Raw genomic sequence first — 21,668 nt, forward strand, 5'->3', positions numbered from 1 at the left:
ACTTGCTTGAGTGTGGTAAAGACATTTTTGTTAAGTATATTCAAAATAATGCATTGCTCCTGTAAATATATCATACAGCAGTTGTGAGCAAAGCAATTGCATTTACTTACCTCTATTGCATGTGTGAACTTGCCCGGTCTTTGTGGGACAGGTGAGGTTGTATCAGTCCTGGAGAGTGTGTCCGGTAGGCGGCACCCATCCACAGTCCAGGCCAAACAGCTCAAGCATCAGCTGCCCATGCTGCCCGTGCTCTTACATCTTGTCACCTCACAGGTCAGTGTGAACACAAGGGCATTTATTTCCAATTCAAGCCAACCACTCATTGTTTATAATGTGAGTCAATTTTAGTTTTGTTTACCGCGTATTCTCTTTATGTTGGTGAGATTGTGCCCAGTAGTCACCCCACAATGGACCACTGGAGCATGAACCATCCTCATCTCACTTTGTACACATCTGGGGAACACATTGCATTTTATTGCTGCAGAAACATAATCCTCAGGCAAAACTCTTGAAAAATATAGGTCACGTGCTTAATTCGAGGAAAATGTTCCCATCAGTTTGAATTCATAAAATATTATTTAATGTTTGAGCTAAATATTAACACTGATATATTTGTCAAAATGTTACATGAATGACAAGAGGCACATAGAAAGTGGTTTTGCCTTGTGAGGTCACTTTTGCATGAAAGTAATGCACGGTGAATAAAGTATCACAACCTGATGTACATTACCTCACGCATAATATTCTATCATCCTTTCCTCAGTGATCGTTCAAAAAATATATTTACGTACCATTCAAAACCACTGTGCTCGTGGAGAGAATTGTGTTTTTGTTCTTTTTGTAGCTGATACTCATATATCTCATGAGCACAACATGACTTCACAAACAATGAATGATCATTGATCATGATCACACCTATTTCCTATATTCATTCCCTGTGCTCTTTTCCAGGTGTTCAGGCCACAGATTGTGAATGATGAGTTTCTCTTCAAATATGGGATTCTCTTGGTAGGTATACATTCAGTCAATTTTTCTAATTGTTTTCTTCCTTAGTTACCCTTGAATAACTGCACTTTCAATAAAACCCTGTATATAAACGAATGCAGAGCTTTAGGCTTCATTCGGGTGATGTGTTCTGTGTTATGTACACAATCTGCATTTGACGCGGTTACATGGCCTAGCAGTAGCGTGTTTGCAGCTTGTTGCAGAGATGCATGGTTAGAAACGGGTGGTCACCTTGATTCATATTTAGTGTTGGCGTACTGTTCCAAATTTGAAAGGTTATTCAAAAATTACTTATTTGGGAAACACATAGCAATCATTTCCCTTTACTGCACAAACCTACCAAGACCATGCTCGGTGATGCTTTCCTGGATTAACAAGGGTAATGCAATGTAAATTTAATATGAGGTTTTACATGTATTTGTGTATTTTGTAACATTTCACCTGCAAAGCACCAGTTCCTCGTCTGTGTATTTTTTATTGCCAAATTGGCATATCTATAATTTCTCAGCATGAATATGTAATTTGTATCTTTGCAGGGGACATGTATCTGAGATATGGTTTACGTGTATGATGTTCTGAGCCTTGCAGAGATGCATTTTCACTTTTAAGGAGTCCCAGTGAAATATGGCATTATTTTATTTGGAACAGTACTTTTTATGATTAAGATCAAGAGCTCTTACAGTCTAAACACTGAGCAGAATAATTGCACAGCCTCAAAGCCTGCATTATAATGTTTTTCTCCATGAACTGCTTGCTGTGAATGTATTAAAGAAGTGGCTTATCTTTCTTAGGGGTATATCAAATCAATCGACTATGGAGAGACCAGCATTGATGGCGCTGTTGGTACGTAAACAAGTCATTTATAAATTAGCATATTTTTTTATTTTCTGCCAGTATTGGCAGCTCCTGACTGTATCTTAGGAAGAAAATATATATTTATCTTATATTTTACAGTTTAGGTAATAGGTATAGGTAATTTAAGGTAATTATAATTTACGAGAAACATAATTAGCCTATGATCAAATCACCTGGAATGTACCTGATCTCGTCAGATCTTTAACACACAAGACAATGAGACTTAAAAGATATAGTTATTTTATGTAACATGAGATGAATTATTTGATCAAATGTGGCCCAGAAATAACCAGACATTTTATATGCTGAAATGAATATCAACCACAGATTTTACCAGAAGTCTCCCGACATTTAATACACATGGCTGTATGTCAGGGGATCATACATTCATAGAGGATGCTGCTACTGCTGTTCATAACCTAATGCATGAGGAGGACACCGGATTTCATTTCAGAATTCAACAGTGTAGGGGAATACGGGCGTCTTGCCAAGCCCACTCTGATCAGACGTTAGAGGGAGGCGCTGGGCAATAGCCCTAGACGTACGTATGTATAGGCGATGAGTAATGAGCAAGGAGGGTGAGATTGGAGGACAGCCACAGTGGGAAAAAGGAGTGGGAAACTTGAAGGGAAAGTGACAGTTGGAAGAACAGAGAAGGACAATTTGCGAGTGTAGATAGGGGGTGGAGCAGAAGGAGGAGTGAATGAAGGGGAGAGAGAAAGAGGAGGAGGGGAGTTCTGGGTGTGAAGTCTGCTGCAGCACGTGTTACCTGCTGGGTAACCCGTGGGTCATCAATAAAGAAACCTTTGTTGAATGTAGCGTGAGCTGAATCCCTTTAAATGTATACAGACATATACAATAATCTAATAATATGTTGCCATTATATGAAAAATTTACAAGACCTTGTGAAGCTCAGCCTAATAGTGTTAGTTGCAACTGACTTAAAGCCTTGGCATTAAAAGCAACTTGGTGGTTTACAGTTTGTGCTGGAACTAACAGAAAAGAAGGGTGTTTGTGGATCACACTTTTGTTTACTGATGGCCATCATCATCAGCCATGATCTATCCACCGCTCCCCCACCCATGATACCGATGCCTTGAAACACGTTTTTTTTATTCCAAAATCCATCTTCTGCACATTAGTTAAATCTCATCACTCCATCTCTGAAGTTGTTGTTCCCTCTGGCACATTCTCTCCTTTGGATGCTACTCCAGTACCTCCCCATCAATCATCATCCGTTTCAGTGATGTGTCTTACCCAAGACTAGTTTTATTCATAAACAAGGGACAACTACACTTGAAATTACGCAAAGAACGAAACAAAATACTAATCAGGACAGGAATAAGTTAAGGAGATCCACTCTCACCAAAGCTACTATTTGTGTACAATAAGACTTTAAAATCTGCTGCGCTGGGAGTTATCCAAGTGATGGTGGTACAGAAAATGGCTCGTTGATCTATATACATAGATATTCTTTGCCATTCTATCGTGTTTATAGGTTTTCTGTAGGTATTTATCTTTCCTCCCACATGCAAAATCTCATTGCCAAACCTCCCAGTGCAGGGCCCTCCTGAAAAAAGAGCGCTGAGATGCAGTAAGCATTTCCTGGGTAAATACAGGGACATTTTATTGTGTTTGCAAAGGCTTGCTTGATGAGTGGGTGTAGTGGCGGTGCTCATTCCTATATTTTGTACCCAGGCCAGGCACAGGCGGACGAAGCAATGAGAGTAACGCTATCGGTCTTCGAGGCCATCACCCAGCACCCTGTTCTTCTGACTCAGCACCACGTTGCAGTGAGTGGCAGTGAGGGCAGCCACAGTCACTGCCCTTGCGGCACGAGGCCAAGCAAATACATCATGCACATCGATATATTAATTTACTTTAATTTAATTCGGTGGCATTCGTGGAGTGAGAAAAAGGGGATTTTTTTGCGGAACACATTGCCCATTTGGGATATCAGCATTGTGTTCGTTCAAATGAAGCAGACAATGTTTTATGTTGCAGAGGCATTTGTGTCATTCTGGCATATAGTGCTTAAATGTTTTACATGTCATCTTGTGCCAAGTTGTGGATATTTCTTCCATGTTGGAAAGAGGATAGCTACTGTGTTATTCATATTAGAATCTCCATAAAGAGGCTTCATTGAGAAAAAAAATCTCCGTAACATTTTGGACACTTCCTACACAAAATACAGAGGGAGGATTATTTTAAAAAATACTTTAAAATACAATTGCACGACCTGTTTTATTTACAAACAATCTGCACTAGGCTCAGAGTGATAGGAGTGCAGTACTCACAATCTCAAGATTGCGAGTTAAACTTTAGTTCACCGATTGACTCGGGCCATCATCTTTGGTTTATAAAACGTGCATCATTGTGAGAAGTCAAACGTAGTTGTCTAATAGAAAGACTGGCATCAACCTAGCAATGCAGAATTTCAACCAATGGCTTAGGACTGCCAGCATACGGGTGTCATCTCGCACTCATTTATGCACAGAGGCACTTTGAATTTATGGCATGAAAGTTACATACATCCCCTTTGCTGGGATCTCTAGACTATTTAGAATGTCCCTTCTCATGTAAGGCTTTTTATGACTGCTGTTGTTTGCAGGTTGTGGACTCTGTTCTGCCTCCTCTGACTGCTCTTGTTCTGAGCCAAAGTGGTAAGGCTGTGCGATTTAACTGTGCAATATCAACAAATGGCCTTGGTATGTCAGGGCTGTAGATTTTTCTCTATTTCGAAAAACAGCCGTATACGAGAAATGAATGAACCGCTGCTGTTGCATTATTAATGGTGTTAAATAGCTTGTACTCATTGTTGTTTATCAATAGCACTCTACAAGATCAAGAAAATATTTTTAACACTATAAACTGGACTACAAATTGGTTAGTGGATTGAGTCACTGGTCACCTGTGGAAAAAATCAGCTCCCTGAAATTAAGAACTTGCTTTTATAATGTGTATGTTCAGGATTACAGAGATGTTGGCATTGATCCCCGGATCCACCCTGCCACCTCATCATGAATGCATTGATTTTTTCAATAGAAGTATGAGATATTAATCCGCTTTAAAGAATAACATGTATTCCCCCTTTCCTTCACTGTATCTTAAATGCATTTATTTGAGAAAACAAGGAGTTGTACAATTTATCTTGGTCTTGAGTGGGATATATTTTTAAAAGAGACATAGTCTTTCACCATTTTCAATTAACTAAACCTTTTTCAATTAAATAGCACTTGTTTGAGCAAAACATTTTAATTTAAACCCACTATGTCTCCACTGATGTGGTGAATTGTATCGTATTGCTTAGTTGCACCAGTGTTTTTTGGTGAAGAAACATTCTAGAACAGCGGCTCTCGATTAATTACACGAGTAAAACATATCACGATATTCTTTCTACCTACCCTCCGTCTCCGTTAGTGTGTTCCCCCCAGCGGAGCGCCGTATGTTCAGCTTGCGGCTGCTGTCAGAGGCGGCATCTGTACTGCTTGGACACGAGGCTGTGAGCAGCAAGGCCGGCGGTGTCTCGCCTAATGCCGGCCTACTCCGCCTCGTCCAGGAGACCCTTCTACCAGAGTGAGTGTCATTTCACCGTGATCCCCCATTTGTGAAGGGTTCCTAAGTATAATGTCAGGCAAGTCAACAGCAGTTGAAACAGGCCACACGCTATTGATGAAAGTACAGAGGGTTACAACTTAACTGCTGATGGAAAACATTGATCCACATGGTCCATGGATTTATGGATACCTCACCTATCAACCCTTATCTGTTTATAAATGTCTCGTAAAATTTGTTTTTAGAAGGAAAAGCCTGGACTGGTTTTGATATAACTGAGTCACATTGGTAGGGTGCTACTGATACTCATTTATTCAAAAAGCCTGACTGCTGATGTGACACCATATGTTAAAACCGGTCTTGAATTTTCATGCAGTGAATTAATGTTGCTGAAAATGTACCCTCCCAGAAGGCTATGGGGCCATTGAGTTGTGTAAAATATACTTGTATTTTATCTGAATAAGACAGATATATGAAGGAGACAGCTGCTTACATGTTTTACTTATATTCTGTGATTTGGTGATACTTTTATAGGTAAGTAAAATATGTTAGGTATTCTTATAGAATCTATATCTGCATTACCACTGCAGCTCCACTAGATAGCACAAGAGATATACAGTAGTCTCTCGGTTAACAGTGACATCGGTTAACGGTTTTTCGGTAAACGTTTCACCTCGCATAGGACCCCATGGTTTCGACTAACATTAACATTTTTATTAACGGTATGATTACGGCCAATCCGACCGCTCATAAGTGGGCTGAGTACCTCAATCAGCGACGCCCATTTATGAGCATTTAGACCTCGACTAGCTTTGTGTACATTACAGATGGATGCTTTTAACATGTATTCCTATATTAGATTAACAGTTATTTTGGTTAACAGTTTTCGTGGAACGGATTAAAAACGTAAATCGAGGGACTACTTTAAATCATTCAGCTAGGTGGCACTGGGTGGAGAGTGCTCGACTCACAAGTACAGAGTTGTTCTATGTAGACTTTGTGAGTACAATTTCCAACAGTGCTTGTCCTGTGGTTAAAATAGTCTCTGCTTGATGAATGTGTGTATGGTCTGTGTATGTTGTATAATTATATAATTTGTGCAGTTCTTATGGCATGTGTGGAGGGGGTGTGTATGTGGTGGAGACCTATGCAGTGTTTGCGTGGGTGGGTGAGTGAGTGGCGTGTTTGAAGTGGTTTAATTTGTTTGTATAACATGTGCACTGTGGTGTGTGTCTGAAAGTATACTGTAGCTTTGCGTGTGGCATACTAACCCAGATTAAAGTCATAGTCTACCATAAAACAACATCATATTGGTTTATCACCGTTTGCATGTTCCTTTGATCATATCACCTTCCCATATTTAACATAGTTGTTTCACGTTCTGCCTACTCATTCCATTAGTTTTTCCTTGACAGACACAATAAGCACATTTAATTGTCCAATGCCGTACTTCAGAGGCTGAGGTCTGTGGCGATGCTCGAGTGTAGAGATGCTCTTAGTCCAGCTATAGAATTATGGATAGTAATATATAATGTTTGAAACTGCTGTTGTGGGACCACTCAAGAGCTGGGATTTAATACGGATTCAGCGATAAATGCACAATTATAGGCAATAATGTCGGTCTGCTTGCACATCTTATAACAGTGGCTAACCCAATCCTGGTGGTATGATATTTTGTTGAGCAGGTATGAGAACCTGCTGATGGAACCAGATCCTGTGCCAGCATACGCTCTCAAGCTTCTACTCGCCCTGGTGGATTACAGTCCTGTGTTCATCCGGTACCATACCCACACTCTGTCGTGTAATTATCCCTTTTTGTCTGTGCTCTTCACAATATTTATTTCTTTATTTCAAGGCTGCTTTTCCAATACTCCCTGGTTCAGAAGTTGTAGTGTGCCTATACTCAGATGAGTGTAAGGTGGTGCTGATCACGTTTGGCAGCCCTGAGCCAGCAAAATAATTTTCACAATTCCTTTCTCGATGGCACAATCACTGTTGAATTTTAACAAAGTAACACTTATTTTGTGGACCCTAAAGGAAATATGACCTAAGTCAAGCAAAACCAACCAGGATTCAAACTCATGTCGTCTAAAACAGCTTGAATACAGGGCAACCCAGTACTTGCATAATAGTAAAAATAATGCAATGCAAACGAACTTGATAACATAAAAACATAGATTCGTATTTTAGCTATATTATCTTAAACTCAAATTTAGTCAAAATAATACATGTGGTATAATAACACATGGTGTGTTGTTTATAAGGTCATAATTCTAATAAGTTCAGAAAACTCTCGTTTTGTCTTTTGCTGTTATTACAACACCGCATTCTCTGGGTTTTAAAGACAAGCAGACATTACATGGAAAGATTAACATTTGTGGCTTGTGGGTACTATGATAAAAGTTCTGATTAAATCAATATTTTCATAATTGTTGGTCTCGGTGCAAAAGGGGCAACATTTATCATTTTTTATTGCGGCATAAGACATGTAAGTAATATATCAAATGCAAATGCTGGCAAGACAAAGACATGTGGCAATTATTAAAGCAATGTTAGGCAAGTGTTCGATGTGGTTTCAGCAGATGTTGATATGATGTCATTGTAACCAATTGTTTTAGACCAACGGACCCTCCATTGGCCCAACCCCAAAGCCTATAGCATCCGTAAGAGAGCTTTACGAGTAAGGTTAGAATGTATCATGATTAATACAGCCATACATCAATTGTTTTACAAACAAATAATATGCTGCATGTTTGTTTAACTGCATACATTAAGAGACTAGGTAGCTATATTATAAGCCTCGTGACAGTTTCACTAAGCTACGTAGAATTGCTTGGTTGTACACAGCAAGTGCTGCAATGATCCATCTTAACTTCCAGCTATTCAGCAAGAAATCAAAATCAGTGTCTCCCTGCTCAAAATAGCTTTGGGACAGTGGTAATCTCCAATGGTGGTCCTAAGCTACCTACAAAAAGTCTACATAGAACAACCAATGTTGACCTCCCAGCAAGTGGTAATAATTTTATTGACTCATTAGATGATGGAAGTTGACCTACAACCATAATTCAAACTCGCAACTTTCTATTTGTGGGTTGAGTGCTCGAACCACAGCACCATCCAACTGGATAAAGTCACTGCTATCATTCTTTAACATGTTTGTTTGCCTTGAAAAGTATATGAGAATAAATGTACCATCCTACACAGCAGCTGACTGTCTTTACATGATTTAATAGTTTCTGGACAGACACCAACATTCCAAAAAATGACCGCCAGTAAACCTTCCTACTTTATCTATGATCAGTTTTCTTTTTACCCTGACAAAAGCCACTCCTATGTAATTCAAGATGGGTTTTATGACATGGGCGTATGTGTGGGTTAGCAGGAATGTCTGAGTATTTTGTTCATCTTTGGGGGTTTGTTGTGTCTTCATCTGAACTCACATGGCTGATTTGCCACTAGACTTTTCCCACCTCCTTATGGTTCACCTGAAAGGCACACAAATAATGTTATTGCCTTGATTGCTTTGCCTTTAACCAGTTACTAATTTCTCTTTATTTAAAATATTCATGATCGCACACCATTTGATCTAAATATAACAATGTATGACACCCTATAGTGTTTGAATTAACTATTTGTTGCTACCCTTATATACAAATTGTGCCACTGGAGTTGTTCCACGTGGTAAAACATTTTTTTAAACTAACATTTACTGTAATGTACGTGCATATTACAAAGCTTATTCCTCTTTTGGACACTCCTTAAGTGTATCCTTTCTTCCCCAGTGTGTGTGTACGAGTGATTTATGTGTGGTCAGTAGGTGGAACCTCTTCCCTTTGTCATGTCTACTCCTAGCAATAACCAGCCGTACATGAGATGTACGTACATGAGATGTATGGCTAGTTATTCCTTTCCATCTTATTCTATCTTCTATAGCCTGTAGAGCATCCACCTCTTTCAGACTGGTCCAGTCCTTCATGATGGTCGTTCAGCTTGTCCTTGTGGTTTGACTTGACTCCTCCATCCTTGAATTCTGCCATTCGGTATTGTGTTTTCCAGTCTGTGATGTCATGTTACAGGGCCAACCAACTGCAGTTTATCTTTATTTTTGCTCATTAGTCAGGGCTTATGCTCACCTATTTCTTTTGTGATTTTGGAGCAAACAGACTCGCTTGTGGAGTGTAACGTGCATGGTTCTGTGCAAGGGGCGTCGAAAACACTTTGGGGGAAGTCTCTGACTATTGTATTGCAACCAGACAATACAATAGCCACTTCACTCTGTACCTCCCTTTACAATGTGTATACACTCCCTCTGTGCGCCTGATATTACACCAGCTGCTTGACGTGTTCGATTTTTTTTACTGTACTGACTCAATACGATTCAATATCTATTTTACAAGGGAGACCCTGATAACTGTAGTCATGTATGTATAATGAGCGACTTCCACAACACATCGTGTAGAGGGTACTCTTCTTTATTCCACGTACGGCACGGCACAGGCCAACGTTATCAGCGTCCTCTCCAGGCCCACACGTAGATGTTACATTCTACAGACTACACACACGGTTGATCACGCGGCTGGTTCTGCCCATCCGGTCCCGGTCTCGCCGCTGGCTGACGGCATGCCGGGGAGGGCGGTGGAGCTTTGCCGGAGATCCGCCACGTGGTCGAACGACGGAGAGAGATGATGGCGAGCAGCGACGCAGTCCGGACCTTAGACTTCACACACCAACCACGAGTCCGCCTCCGCTTATATTCTCGCAGGCGCGCCTAGACTCTGCCTCCGGCCACGCCCTCTCGTGGAACTTTCCATCCAGTTCTCGGGAGTTTCTCGGCCGTCCCTACCCCTCACCTTTGGCCGAGATACCTTCCCCTTTGGGGATTGGATAATGTTTATAATGGTGCCTGTACCCGTGCTACCCTTTACCAACCAGTAGATGTCACTATCTCATTACATATGGATGGATGGTCACATGTGAGAGTAATTTTGAAATATTGCATTTGGGATGCAACACTAGCACACAGCTGCCTGCTCTTGCAAATGCTTCTTGTATGTCAACCAGTTGATAGATGGTGTCCTTTAGTAATTCCCCAAAGATAATACACTGAAATTCAACATTGAAAATTTGAAACATAACATAATTTATTATGTTTTAAGTGTAAACATACTTTGTTACGTGCATGTATGTGCCCATATTCATGAACTCATGGAGTGCTTTAAATATTACTATAATAGAATATTATATTTGCATGTTGATCCAAAAAAAACATCTTGACACATTACATATACGATTACTGTAAATGCCAAGTAAAAACTATACGTTTAGAAATGTGTAATTAATCATACATAAAATGTGAGATTGTGCTTATCTCCTTGGTAGTCTTGGGGCAGAGACATGGCCTAGCGGTAACAAGTTCGCCGCTTTTTAAATCCTTTATATTTAGTTCGTTTGCGTGCTTGCTTGCTTGCTTACGACCGTGCAAACCTTTCGGTCGTTTTTTAACCCACTTCCCGTGATCCAATCGAGCTGACATTTTGCACACAGACTCGTTGTGCGAGACAATTAATGTTCGTGAAATTTTTTTTCCAAAATTTTACACTGTTTAGGGAAAACAAATTAAATATTTAATTACCAATTGTTTAATACTGCAGACAATCATCTGACCCATAGGTGGCAGCCATCTCAAGCCAGAGGACGAGAGGACTCTAGCCGCCACGCATATAAAGGATTTAGAGTGAAAAACTTTGTTTTTACGGGTTATACTTATTCAACATCAAGCGGCCGCTCTAATGCTGCGGGTGTATGTTTCACAGTGGACGTTACAGATGTTAAAGCTCCAGCGACGTAATTTGCAAGAGTAAGCCAGTGTGTGCTAGCATCATTACTTGCAAACTACTCAATTTGAATGATACATAGCAACCATCGCCTGCTTCTGAACAAACTTGGCAGAAACAAGCATAATTATAATAGTAATAATCAGGAATGGATATTTCACATTCCTATGGTGGGAACCATTTTAACCATAGGATAATTATTGTTTACTTTATACAAAGTGTTACTTACTTTATCAACCCTGAAAAGATAATGGGATTACACTTTCCAATTGTGTCAAATTATTAGCCATAATGCTACCAAAGAGTCGCAAAGGTCGATTTAAAGCTTTCGTGACTGCAGGGATTCATCTTCTTGGTTCTTTCGGTAAAGTCACGTAGAAGGGAAATAATAAAATAATAAAAATAAAACATAATAAAATACAATTCTCACGACGTTTCAGCCACAACGCAAGCATCCGTCCTCAGGTGAAGAACAGGGCTGTCGGAAAGACAGCCCTGTTCTTCACCTGAGGACGCATTTTTCCTTGACCTGGGAAAAGGCATAAAACATTAATTTAGTACTTTACTGCTTAACTTTTAAGATGCGTTGTTGTTGAGCCATTTTTGCGATGTGCAAATGAAAGTCTATGTTGAGTATAATTAAATGAATTTCAGCACAGTTTTGAATATTTATCAATTATAGTTGTTCCATGGAGTTACTGAGCTCTATCTTAATTTTGGAGCTTTCGTGACTGCAGGAATTATTCTTTGGTTCTTTATACGTGACTTTACCGAAAGAACCGAAAGAACCAAAGAATAATTACTGAGCTCTGACAGAGGAATGTGGAATTTCCCCCATTAGCTCCTGCCCATAAACAAGGATGAGTGTGAACCAAAACTCGTTTGAGTGGGGAAACACTTAATATAATACTAAAATATTAATTATTACACCAATTTTGCTGTTAAAATTATGATATAAGATGGAGATATATCCTGGAATTGATACAGCCAGTAGACCATGACATCGTGTCAGACAAAGGCCTCAGTAAATGATACCACAGAACTACTTTTGGAGTTATTTCAATAGTCCTGTTTTACCCAACTCTATACGATACTACATGCTTTGTGAATTATAATGTCCGTACGTCAGTCAGTTTATACATTTCGCGGAGCAGAGATGGACAAAACATTGTGCCACCATTGGTGATCAGGCTGAGACAATCAACCCTCTACACAGAACTTAGTTGAACCACTATAACTCTAATGCCTGTCTTGGTTACCTGCTGTCCATCCTACAGAACATTTACTTTATTGAACAATATACATCCTTATTCGGAAACAAATAAATTACTAGAGACATAATTTGTTGAAACATATACAGGAGTTCATTTAATGTTGATGAATGCTGGTTTGGCCATTATTTGTTATTTAATATTTCAGTATGTGCTGAAGCAACAGTGAGTGTCTGTGGTTGCCTCTTTATAACATATGGCTTCTGTGTCCTCCACCCAGGCACCTGGAGGAGTTAAACCTTGTTCCAGTACTATTGCAAGTATTGCAGGTATGTGGGTCAACTCATCGTTACAAGTATCACCTATGAACCAACGCTAAGAAGAGGCTCTTTTGTGACATATCTCAGAACACTGGGAATTCAATTATTTTCAGTATGATTCACTGCCGTGTAGCATAGATGCTTCTGCATTACCTGGCTTTGTACCATGAAAAAACACTAAACTTTAATGCTTTGTTTAAAACCTATAAAATACCCCTTATAGAAATAGCATTTTCATTTATCATTTGTGTCAACACATAAAAATTGTCAACTTACAAAATTAAGCATTGCAAAGTGCTCAAATCTGTTTGTAGGCCTGAGCCAGGTGTGGATATTGACATGCATATACATTGGGCTAGTTTCTCCATAGGACAGGGTCTTTAAATCACTACAAATTGGAGCTCGTATTGATGGCCTGATTCATCTTCCAACTGAGATTTGAATCATCGACCTTCCAATTGTAAGTTGAGCACTCTACATACAACCAGGTAGAACACTTTATACATTGAAAGTATAAACATATATAATCAATTAACAGTAATTTAATATATTAGCTGGATACCAGGATGGAGTACTTTTAGAAATCTGAACTTAATAATGAAAGCAACTTACCAACGTGCCTGAAAAAGAAAGTTGTCAGTCGGTACATATTGTCAGCTCTGACATTAGGCACGTGGATACTGATACAAATGGAACGAAAGCTAAAAAGTCTTGCAAAGAAGTATGGAAATATACACGCTTGGGAATTACACTTAGAGACAGGTAGAGGAGCACATGGATCAGAGAACAAGTGCAAATCAGACACATTGTCTGTTAACTAAAGACAGTGGATGTGTACAGGACACCTAATTCGTAGGGATGATGACCGATGGACAAAATTTGTGATGGATTGGCAGCTATGGAAGAATGTACCCCATAGAATGGCCACTACAGAGATGGAGTCATGAAATAAATTAATGTGCAGGAGTGAAATATATTGTGGCATCGCAAGACCATATGGGATAAGGATGGCATGGGGGGGTTATCTCCACTTTGGTATTGATTAATGTCATTCCTTCCAATTGAGTGATCATGCTATACGAGGGTGAAACATTTTTACATATGATTCAAATCAATTTATATTTAATCCCATAAGAAACCCCGAACGATCCCGCCTTAATTTTCTGGCAAGCTGTGCTAATTATTATTCCATGGTGCTTTTTACAACTGTTTGGGGCTGTTTGAGGCTCTGCTTCCAAATGTTCTGACGTTTAGGTAGCTCTAGTGGCAATACGCTCCCCTGGAGTGGCACTCACAGATCCTCCCACCACTCGCAGTGGGAACAAAAACACTCCTTGAATCTGTCGTTCACCCCTGTTTGATCTTTGGGAGCGTGGCTTCATGCCAAACAAGCTGTGTCTACAAGGCGGTGCTTGCCAGATGTTGGAACAGCTTGTGTAAATTCACGTGTGCAGTATGCGCTCAAGTACATGCTCAGTTTTATTCGGTTGCATGAATACCTGTACAGTCCTCATTATAATGTACTCTTCATCTATGATGGTCATTAGTTGATTTAAAAAAGAAGTGCATGAGGTAGATTTTTTTTATAACTGAGAAGTTTAGTAATATAAGTACAAGTTTGGAGTTGTGGGGCACACATCTTAAATTTGGATCTTGGGAGAACACGATGGTGATTCCTGAAGAGGAAACCACATTGTATGAGACTCTCAGTCTGTGAGGTGATAGTACAGCAAGTTGGTTCTTGAGCCATATGCATGGACCCACCTCCTCTTATGTGTAGATTTTCTTCAGCTACCCTTGCTTCCTCCCACATAAAAGACAAAAAAGAATGGACTAAACATCCCAATATATACATAATCCTTCTGAGAAAGCGTTTTGATTCTCAGTGAGGCTTTTATTGATACATAACAAAACATTTTTATTCATTATAGTGCTGATCTGGCCAAATTGTGCTGATTAGAGAACTGGGCTCACAATGTTTTTTTAAGTTAAGAGTTAGAACCTAATTAGGGGTCAATTCAGCCGATCAACCTTCTTAGGTCTATATCCTTACCTGGTAAAAGAAATATTGTCTAAAGTTTTTTTTATTTAATAGTTTATCCTATGGAGATATTGGGATATGTTATGGAAATGTTACATTTGCACCACTGAGTCAGGGTTTCCAGTATAGATTAATGCCATCCCATTTCTCATTTGATCCACGAGTTACTTTGATATTTGAATCAGTGATAAGTCAAAATGATTACACGTGTTGCATAGTTGGGGATCCTTTTCTATGACAGGATACTTGGTCATTGCTACGTTTCATTTGTAACTTGCGCCATGGCCACATCAATAGAAAAGCTAGTTTTGTAAAACCCTGCACGTATCGGGGCGTGTTAGAGGGAGGAATCTTTGCCCGGGAGCAGATAAAATCATTAAATTTAATTTGAGTGCGATCATCATCTGCAAGGAACAAAACAAAGATGCGCTTCAGCAGCCGGGATGAGCTTATGTTCCATAATGGTGAGCGGCACCCAGCTGCGACATGTCCTCCGCACCTGTGAATTTTCGCAATGAGCTGGGGACCGCCAAGGCATTAAATCAAGAGCTCTCTCAAGTGCATGTGGGACACAACAATTGGGAGTATCATTTGTGAAAAGGAGTCGGTTTGTGATTACTCATCTCCATTGATCAGATCTGTAAATTATGAGAAAAAGCCATTGAAATAATAAGAGTGCCGGCTGGAAAAACATATGCAGAAATGTATTAAGAACCCAAAGCCTTTGTGCAATTGCAAAAACGATCAGCATTTCCTGAAGAACTGCATTGTGGTCCTTTTGTCTTACATCATCATCAAAATTAATCTGAACAAATATGACCAGCCGAAAGCATCAGTGATGCAGTAATCGGCAACGTGAACCATTTTTTTTATTTTGATGGTGATCTAAGTCCAAAGGACCCACAATGCAGTTTTTTTTAGGAAATACTGCTTGTTTTTACATATGCACAAAGGCTGTCTACTCTTCACACATGTATCTGTGTTGTTTGAAACTCATCTCCTAGTTGCTGAATAAATTAGCATTTGACTTGTAAGTTGCTACTCCTAATTATATAACCACTTATACATGATATTAATATACAAGAATATCTTTAAAATGTAAAAAAATATGTAAATATTTACTTCTTGTTAACCTATCATATCCCATTGTCATATCATCATGTAGGCGCAAAGCAAAAAATTATTGCATTTTGGAAATCGACCCCATGTTGCCGAACTGCACGCCTCACTGCCAAATGGCCCATAAGTAACAGCACAGGGCTCGATTTGGCATCCTTCAAGTATCTGCCTCACGCAGGCAGAAGACTACACTCATTCAGCGGCTGTGGAGATTAGTGAGTGTGTTCGTGCTCAGCTGCATTCATCATAATGAACCAATATTTGATTATTTTTGTGGTGATTAGTTAACAAGGCTGAGTTCACTAAATGTGCTCCACTCGTGCACCTGTCGCTTTAATTTATATTTAATTGATATGCAAAATAAAATCTTACATTGGGTTCAGTGTTCACAGATAAAGTCTCCGACAAACAAAAATAAATCAAAAGTTACGTTAATCCAGCACACTTCATAATAAAACGGTGCCAATAATGAAAAACTTAAATTTGTAAACCATATTACTAATATGCCCTTACTGAAAACAGAACTCATAACTGATTCATACAGTTTATTGTTACGTGCAGGTCATTGTCGTGAGGAAAACGTTCCTATGCCTCTAAGTTAGATAAAGTGAGTACCGCTCTGTAGGAATTCAGCAGTGGTTGTCCGATAGAGAGAGGGGCCCCACCATGGGAATATAGAATTCTAGTTACCTTCTCAGGGTCACCAACAGAGACGAACACTGCTCCATTGCTTACTTGAGCAGGGAGATACACTTTGACTATTTTTACTTGTACATATTGCAGTGCACGTGATCAGTTCAAGTATGCATATGGATGACAGCAACACAACATGAATGTGGACCAAGGGGGAAGAATGGTTGGCATGAGCTCAGTGGGTGAGCATCCACCACAGCTGGCCAGGAATAGACCCTAAGGCCATGGGGCCACATGCCAATACACCCACTCCACTCGCTTGCCAAAGCATACAAAAAACACACAGACCCACACTCGCATGCGCATGTACACGCATACCCGCGGGTCTTTCAGCTCAACTGCAGCACACGCAAACAGGCAACGCAGCGTGCACACGAATGTGGCGGATTCTGTCACAGGAGCCAGGGTGTCCCACAAATGCATGACGGCACGCAGAACATCCGCAGCATTGACAGTAATAATGCATATGCAGAGACACACCCGCACTTGCCACTGGTGTTCTGTCCCACACATGCTTGAGCCAGGGTAGAAGACAGATCGGTGCACGTGCGGACATGGTGCTTGTGCTAATACGTGTAATTTGCTCATACCAATTTTGCAAGAAGTATAACACAGGACTAATCAGTGGATGGTCCTTTATGCTTTTATGCAAGCCAACCTGCTCACAAATGCAAGATCATCCATTTACCCTTACAAGACCGCAGGGGAAAATGCTGTTGGCAACCCCTTGTTAAGGTCAGAAAAGCACATGAAGGGACAGAATTACCAACACCACACCTGGCTGCCTTTGTTTTCCCAGTATGGATGTTCACACACCACACCAGGCACTTAATATAATGCCGAGTCGAATAGGGCAATACGTGGGACAGGTTTAGATGCAACCTGCCACTGATGTGCATGTTTAGGCATCAAACTTTTGATGCTGAGATTGGGCGCCACGGTGGCGAGATGTTAACTTCCTCTCCTGGTATACAGGAAGTCATCGATTCGATCCCGACTCTTGACACCTGTAAATTGGGAGTTTGGATGTTCTCCCCGTGGTCACGTGAATTTTTATCTGGGTCCTCCGGTTTTTCCCTGAACATTTATAAACATGTGTTTAGAGTATTTGGCTGCTATAAATTTCCACGTGATAAGCCACTTTATTGAGCTATCATTTGTGTCCAGGTCGCTTCTGAAAAATATCTGTAATAGCTCAGTGGGCCTTGGTAAAATAAAACATAGTTTTAATAGTTTATATTAGTACAACCACACCCACTACACTACAAATGCTCTCATATATGCATGTAAAGGAAGTTTAATATATACGATATTTATAGCATTACAAAGCAAAGTTGACAGCACAAGTGTTATGAAAATCCAGGAGTAATGGTTTGTCAACAGCCTTGTCTAGTCATGTTTAGTTTGAGATGGTGAAGAGTTAAAACAGCTTCTTCCAGCTGCCTGAGTACAAACGACTTACGCAATTAAAAAACATGCTTAAGCCCAGACTTGTCCTACCTCTTGATTCCGTACGGGATTTACGCGAGAGAAATTGCGTACATTCCGTGAGAACTTGGGGACGGTGGGGACTACCTTCAAATTCGTCATTACTTATGTGCACACACATGCACCATCACAAATACACAAAGATCCCCCATATAGCCTTAACATACTGTTGGGGCAAATTGTCTTAGCAAGCACTTATGAAGGCCGGCACAGCACATGAGGGGGTGGGTGGCCAGCACAATGCCTGGCCACTTTTGTCTCCCCAGTGGCGTCATTTGAACCTTATGGCGGTACCCCGGGGTAGCATAGTACCCCGGCTCTTGCATAATGTTCGTGATGCAGTCATTTTTAGTCTGTTGATGGTCGGCGTTGCGGCAATCGACTCATCTCAACGAGCTGTACACGATGCACTATTAAAAGTTGAATTTTTTGATAACGGATTTTTTATGCTAATGTTTGGCATTTCGACATCGTGGAGTAGCACTGATTTCGGATTGATTGGTACCCCAGTCACGGAGTTAAGTACACCCCTGGAAAAAATTGTATTCCAGGAATAAAATATTTTATTGCCTCGGCCATTTTGTATTATTTGGTACCCCGGAGTACTTCCATAAGGATCATTTACACATCACACCAGGTACTCATTTGAGGCTGAGTCGACCAAGGGAAGGCTCATGAACAGTTCAGATAATCGTCACTGGTGTTGGCCTTGAGCGGGAATCTATCTCGGGTCCCCGGGTTCGTATCGCCGCGCACTAACCGCTACACTACCACTCCCCACAAATACAAAGACAAACACACACGTGTGCACAATCACATATAAATACTCTCCCCATGCAAGCACACACTTTCATAAATAAGAACAAAGATCCACCATATATAGAGCCTTTTAACACTCTTCATGAGTACCTAGTAAGGCTGCACGTAAATAAATTATCACGCAAAGCAACATACTCAAACAATTTCACACACTCATCTACAGTCACACAAATAAATTACCACAACATTACACCTAAATGACTTTTTTAAAACAATAATGTAAATCCACAGATCGGCTGAATGCATGGAGTGCACGGGGACTTCACTGTGGTCATGTTGCGGCAGGGTTGTTTTCCTGGTAGCTGATTGGCTGGTATAGTTGGAGTGATGACATGATCCCTAGCAACCACTGACGTACGCCCATTTTTTAGATCTCAAGAGGGCGTGCCCAAATACTCTGCATTTTCACCTACACCGTTTGGCAGTCTACAAAGTTTGGCAACCTGGTGGATTTTACGAATATTTTCTGTACTTAGCCCCCAGGTCATCATGCCTCCAAGTGTACAAATGTGCACCTGTACACAAGTGTACAAATTATTCCTCTGCTGCTTTACATTAGCTATCCGTTTATCATATGTCTACATTAATACTGTTTTAGTTTATGTAAAATTTACCACACAAGCCTTGGCATTGATGTTCAGGTTCCAACTTGAATTTAAAGCAGATTTGTATGTGTATGTGTGTATGTTGAATTTCTTTCAGGCGGTACATAGCCAACCGTGCGAATCGGAGGTGCAATTAGCATGGTTGGCTACGGAGTATATACATATTTGATAGTCAACTTATGCTACAAATGAACATACAGAAATACTTTCTTTTTAAATAAATGTAGTCAAATCCAGCAATAAAGATTGATTTGCCAGACAGACACATAGCAAACCAGCCATTAGCTGATGATGCTCAGTCTTGTGGTCATAGAAGGCAGGCCCTTGAAGAAATTGACTGAAGGTATTATAATTCCAATCTTGGTTCATCAGGTGTGGCTCCAGCTTATTAAATGTTTCGGAAATTGGAAAGAAATGCTACGTGTCTAGACACTGATAGAACATTAGGATTTTCAATTTTATATCTTGAAACGATATATAAAATTTAATATCCCTGCTTCCTGGGACTTCTCACATTCATATCTGTTGTTTTTGTATATATAATAGGCTTGTATTGAGGAAACAGACATGACCAGTGCATTCTAGATTTGAAGCTTTCGTGACTGCAAGGATCCATACTCTTAGGTTTTTTCGGTAAAGTCACGTAGGTAAAATACTAATAATAGTATTTAATAATATGTTATTATTTTATTTATATTATTTATTATTATCATTTTATTTATGTTTTTTTTTCTATTATTTTTCTATTATATTATTATTTATTTTTTACCTACGTGACTTTACCGAAAAAACTTAAGAGTATGACCAGTGCAACCAATGGTAATTCTGCAAGCATTTAAACCTACATAGTCCACCTTTCTCCAGTACTCCTGAAAATTTGGAAAAAACAATACTTTCAATCTTTTTGCTTTGTCTATTTCCTGCTAGCATTTACAGGGACCCAATAGTATATGCTTGATCAAATATAAATGTATATCGCTTGACACATATCTTAGATGCAAATAGTGTCGTTGAAGGCATTGCACACAGGGCCCATGCATAAGCGCATAGCTCATCTGCACTTATGCGAGCCCAGCTATTGCAGCTGTCTGCTGTGAGCAGATAAGTACTTTGCTTGCCGTTCAGAATGTATGAAGCAGGGATTGTCTCTGGACCCCTGCTGTGTTGATCCATCCGCAGTCTGCCTATTAATGCATTTAGAGCTATGTTTATGCAGTCCACAGCAGAAAATTGGCCCTGCTGAATGGCGATAAGTAGCTATAAAAAATATGTGAATGCAGAGCGTGGAATTTTGTTTTGTTTTTAAATTAGATATTTTTTCGCACATTTTTAATTACGAGTTTCACGTACTGCCACAAATTACACGTTCCCCGATGATGGCCGTCCCTAATCTGCAGGTAATGTGGTAGTGTGGGTTACACAATATTGTCAGGGCATTGAGGAATTTTAAGCACCAATGGATACAGCCAACGTTTATTTTTATGTGCACAGCTTAACTTCCGATCCCGTAAAGTATATTTTAAACAAAAGTTCATTCAATTTAATTATATGCCCCTGCTATACAGATACACACTGTCTGCATTATCTCTGTGGAATGTGAATTGGACCTTAAACAGGTGTTTGGAATTGAAGGGTTTCTGCTGTGTCAGTCATTATTATTCACTGTTCAGTAATTATTCACTGTTTTGCATTTTCCTTGGTACAAAATGTCCTCTTGTCTTACATTAATTATATTTTTATATCATCATCGCACACTTTGAGGTTCTGGCGATGCTAATAAGGTGTAATGTATTCCACACATTGATCAGAGTTAACATAATGTTAAACACGTGGGGAGAAGGTGGATGTTCAACCGTGTACTAAGCAAAATGATAATTAGCCGTTTAAAAATATGCAGGTTATGAACAATTACATATTTGCAACCAGAGTAAACATTTTCTTTGCAAAAATGGGAATGTGTTTCTCATTTAAGTTATCACCTAAATGCGTTTCATACAACCATTAATTCAGCGTTTTCATCTGCATATGAAAATGACTACTGAGACCATAAACTTACTATATGAAAGAACCTGGTTTAATCACATATTGGTGAGACCTGCATTTGAACACAGGAACTCAGCAGC

At 39.8% G+C, this 21,668-nt stretch overlaps 1 protein-coding gene across 4 annotated transcripts in view; it reads left to right on the plus strand.

Annotated features, from left to right (window-relative positions):
* Positions 1–21,668, plus strand: part of ULK4 (unc-51 like kinase 4) — a 68,975-nt gene that overhangs the window by 35,359 nt on the left and 11,948 nt on the right. For all 4 annotated transcript variants that reach the window (XM_061555197.1, XM_061555200.1, XM_061555199.1 and 1 more), the window contains 8 exons: positions 152–273; positions 952–1,008; positions 1,797–1,848; positions 3,559–3,653; positions 4,472–4,523; positions 5,295–5,436; positions 7,101–7,193; positions 12,741–12,789. In XM_061555197.1, the coding sequence (XP_061411181.1) occupies positions 152–273; positions 952–1,008; positions 1,797–1,848; positions 3,559–3,653; positions 4,472–4,523; positions 5,295–5,436; positions 7,101–7,193; positions 12,741–12,789 (662 nt within the window). The remainder of the gene's footprint in view (positions 1–151; positions 274–951; positions 1,009–1,796; positions 1,849–3,558; positions 3,654–4,471; positions 4,524–5,294; positions 5,437–7,100; positions 7,194–12,740; positions 12,790–21,668) is intronic.

This window comes from Lethenteron reissneri, chromosome 20, assembly GCF_015708825.2.
Source record: "Lethenteron reissneri isolate LAM-NWPU_2019-01 chromosome 20, ASM1570882v1, whole genome shotgun sequence".
Classification (NCBI taxonomy): Eukaryota; Metazoa; Chordata; class Hyperoartia; order Petromyzontiformes; family Petromyzontidae; genus Lethenteron; species Lethenteron reissneri.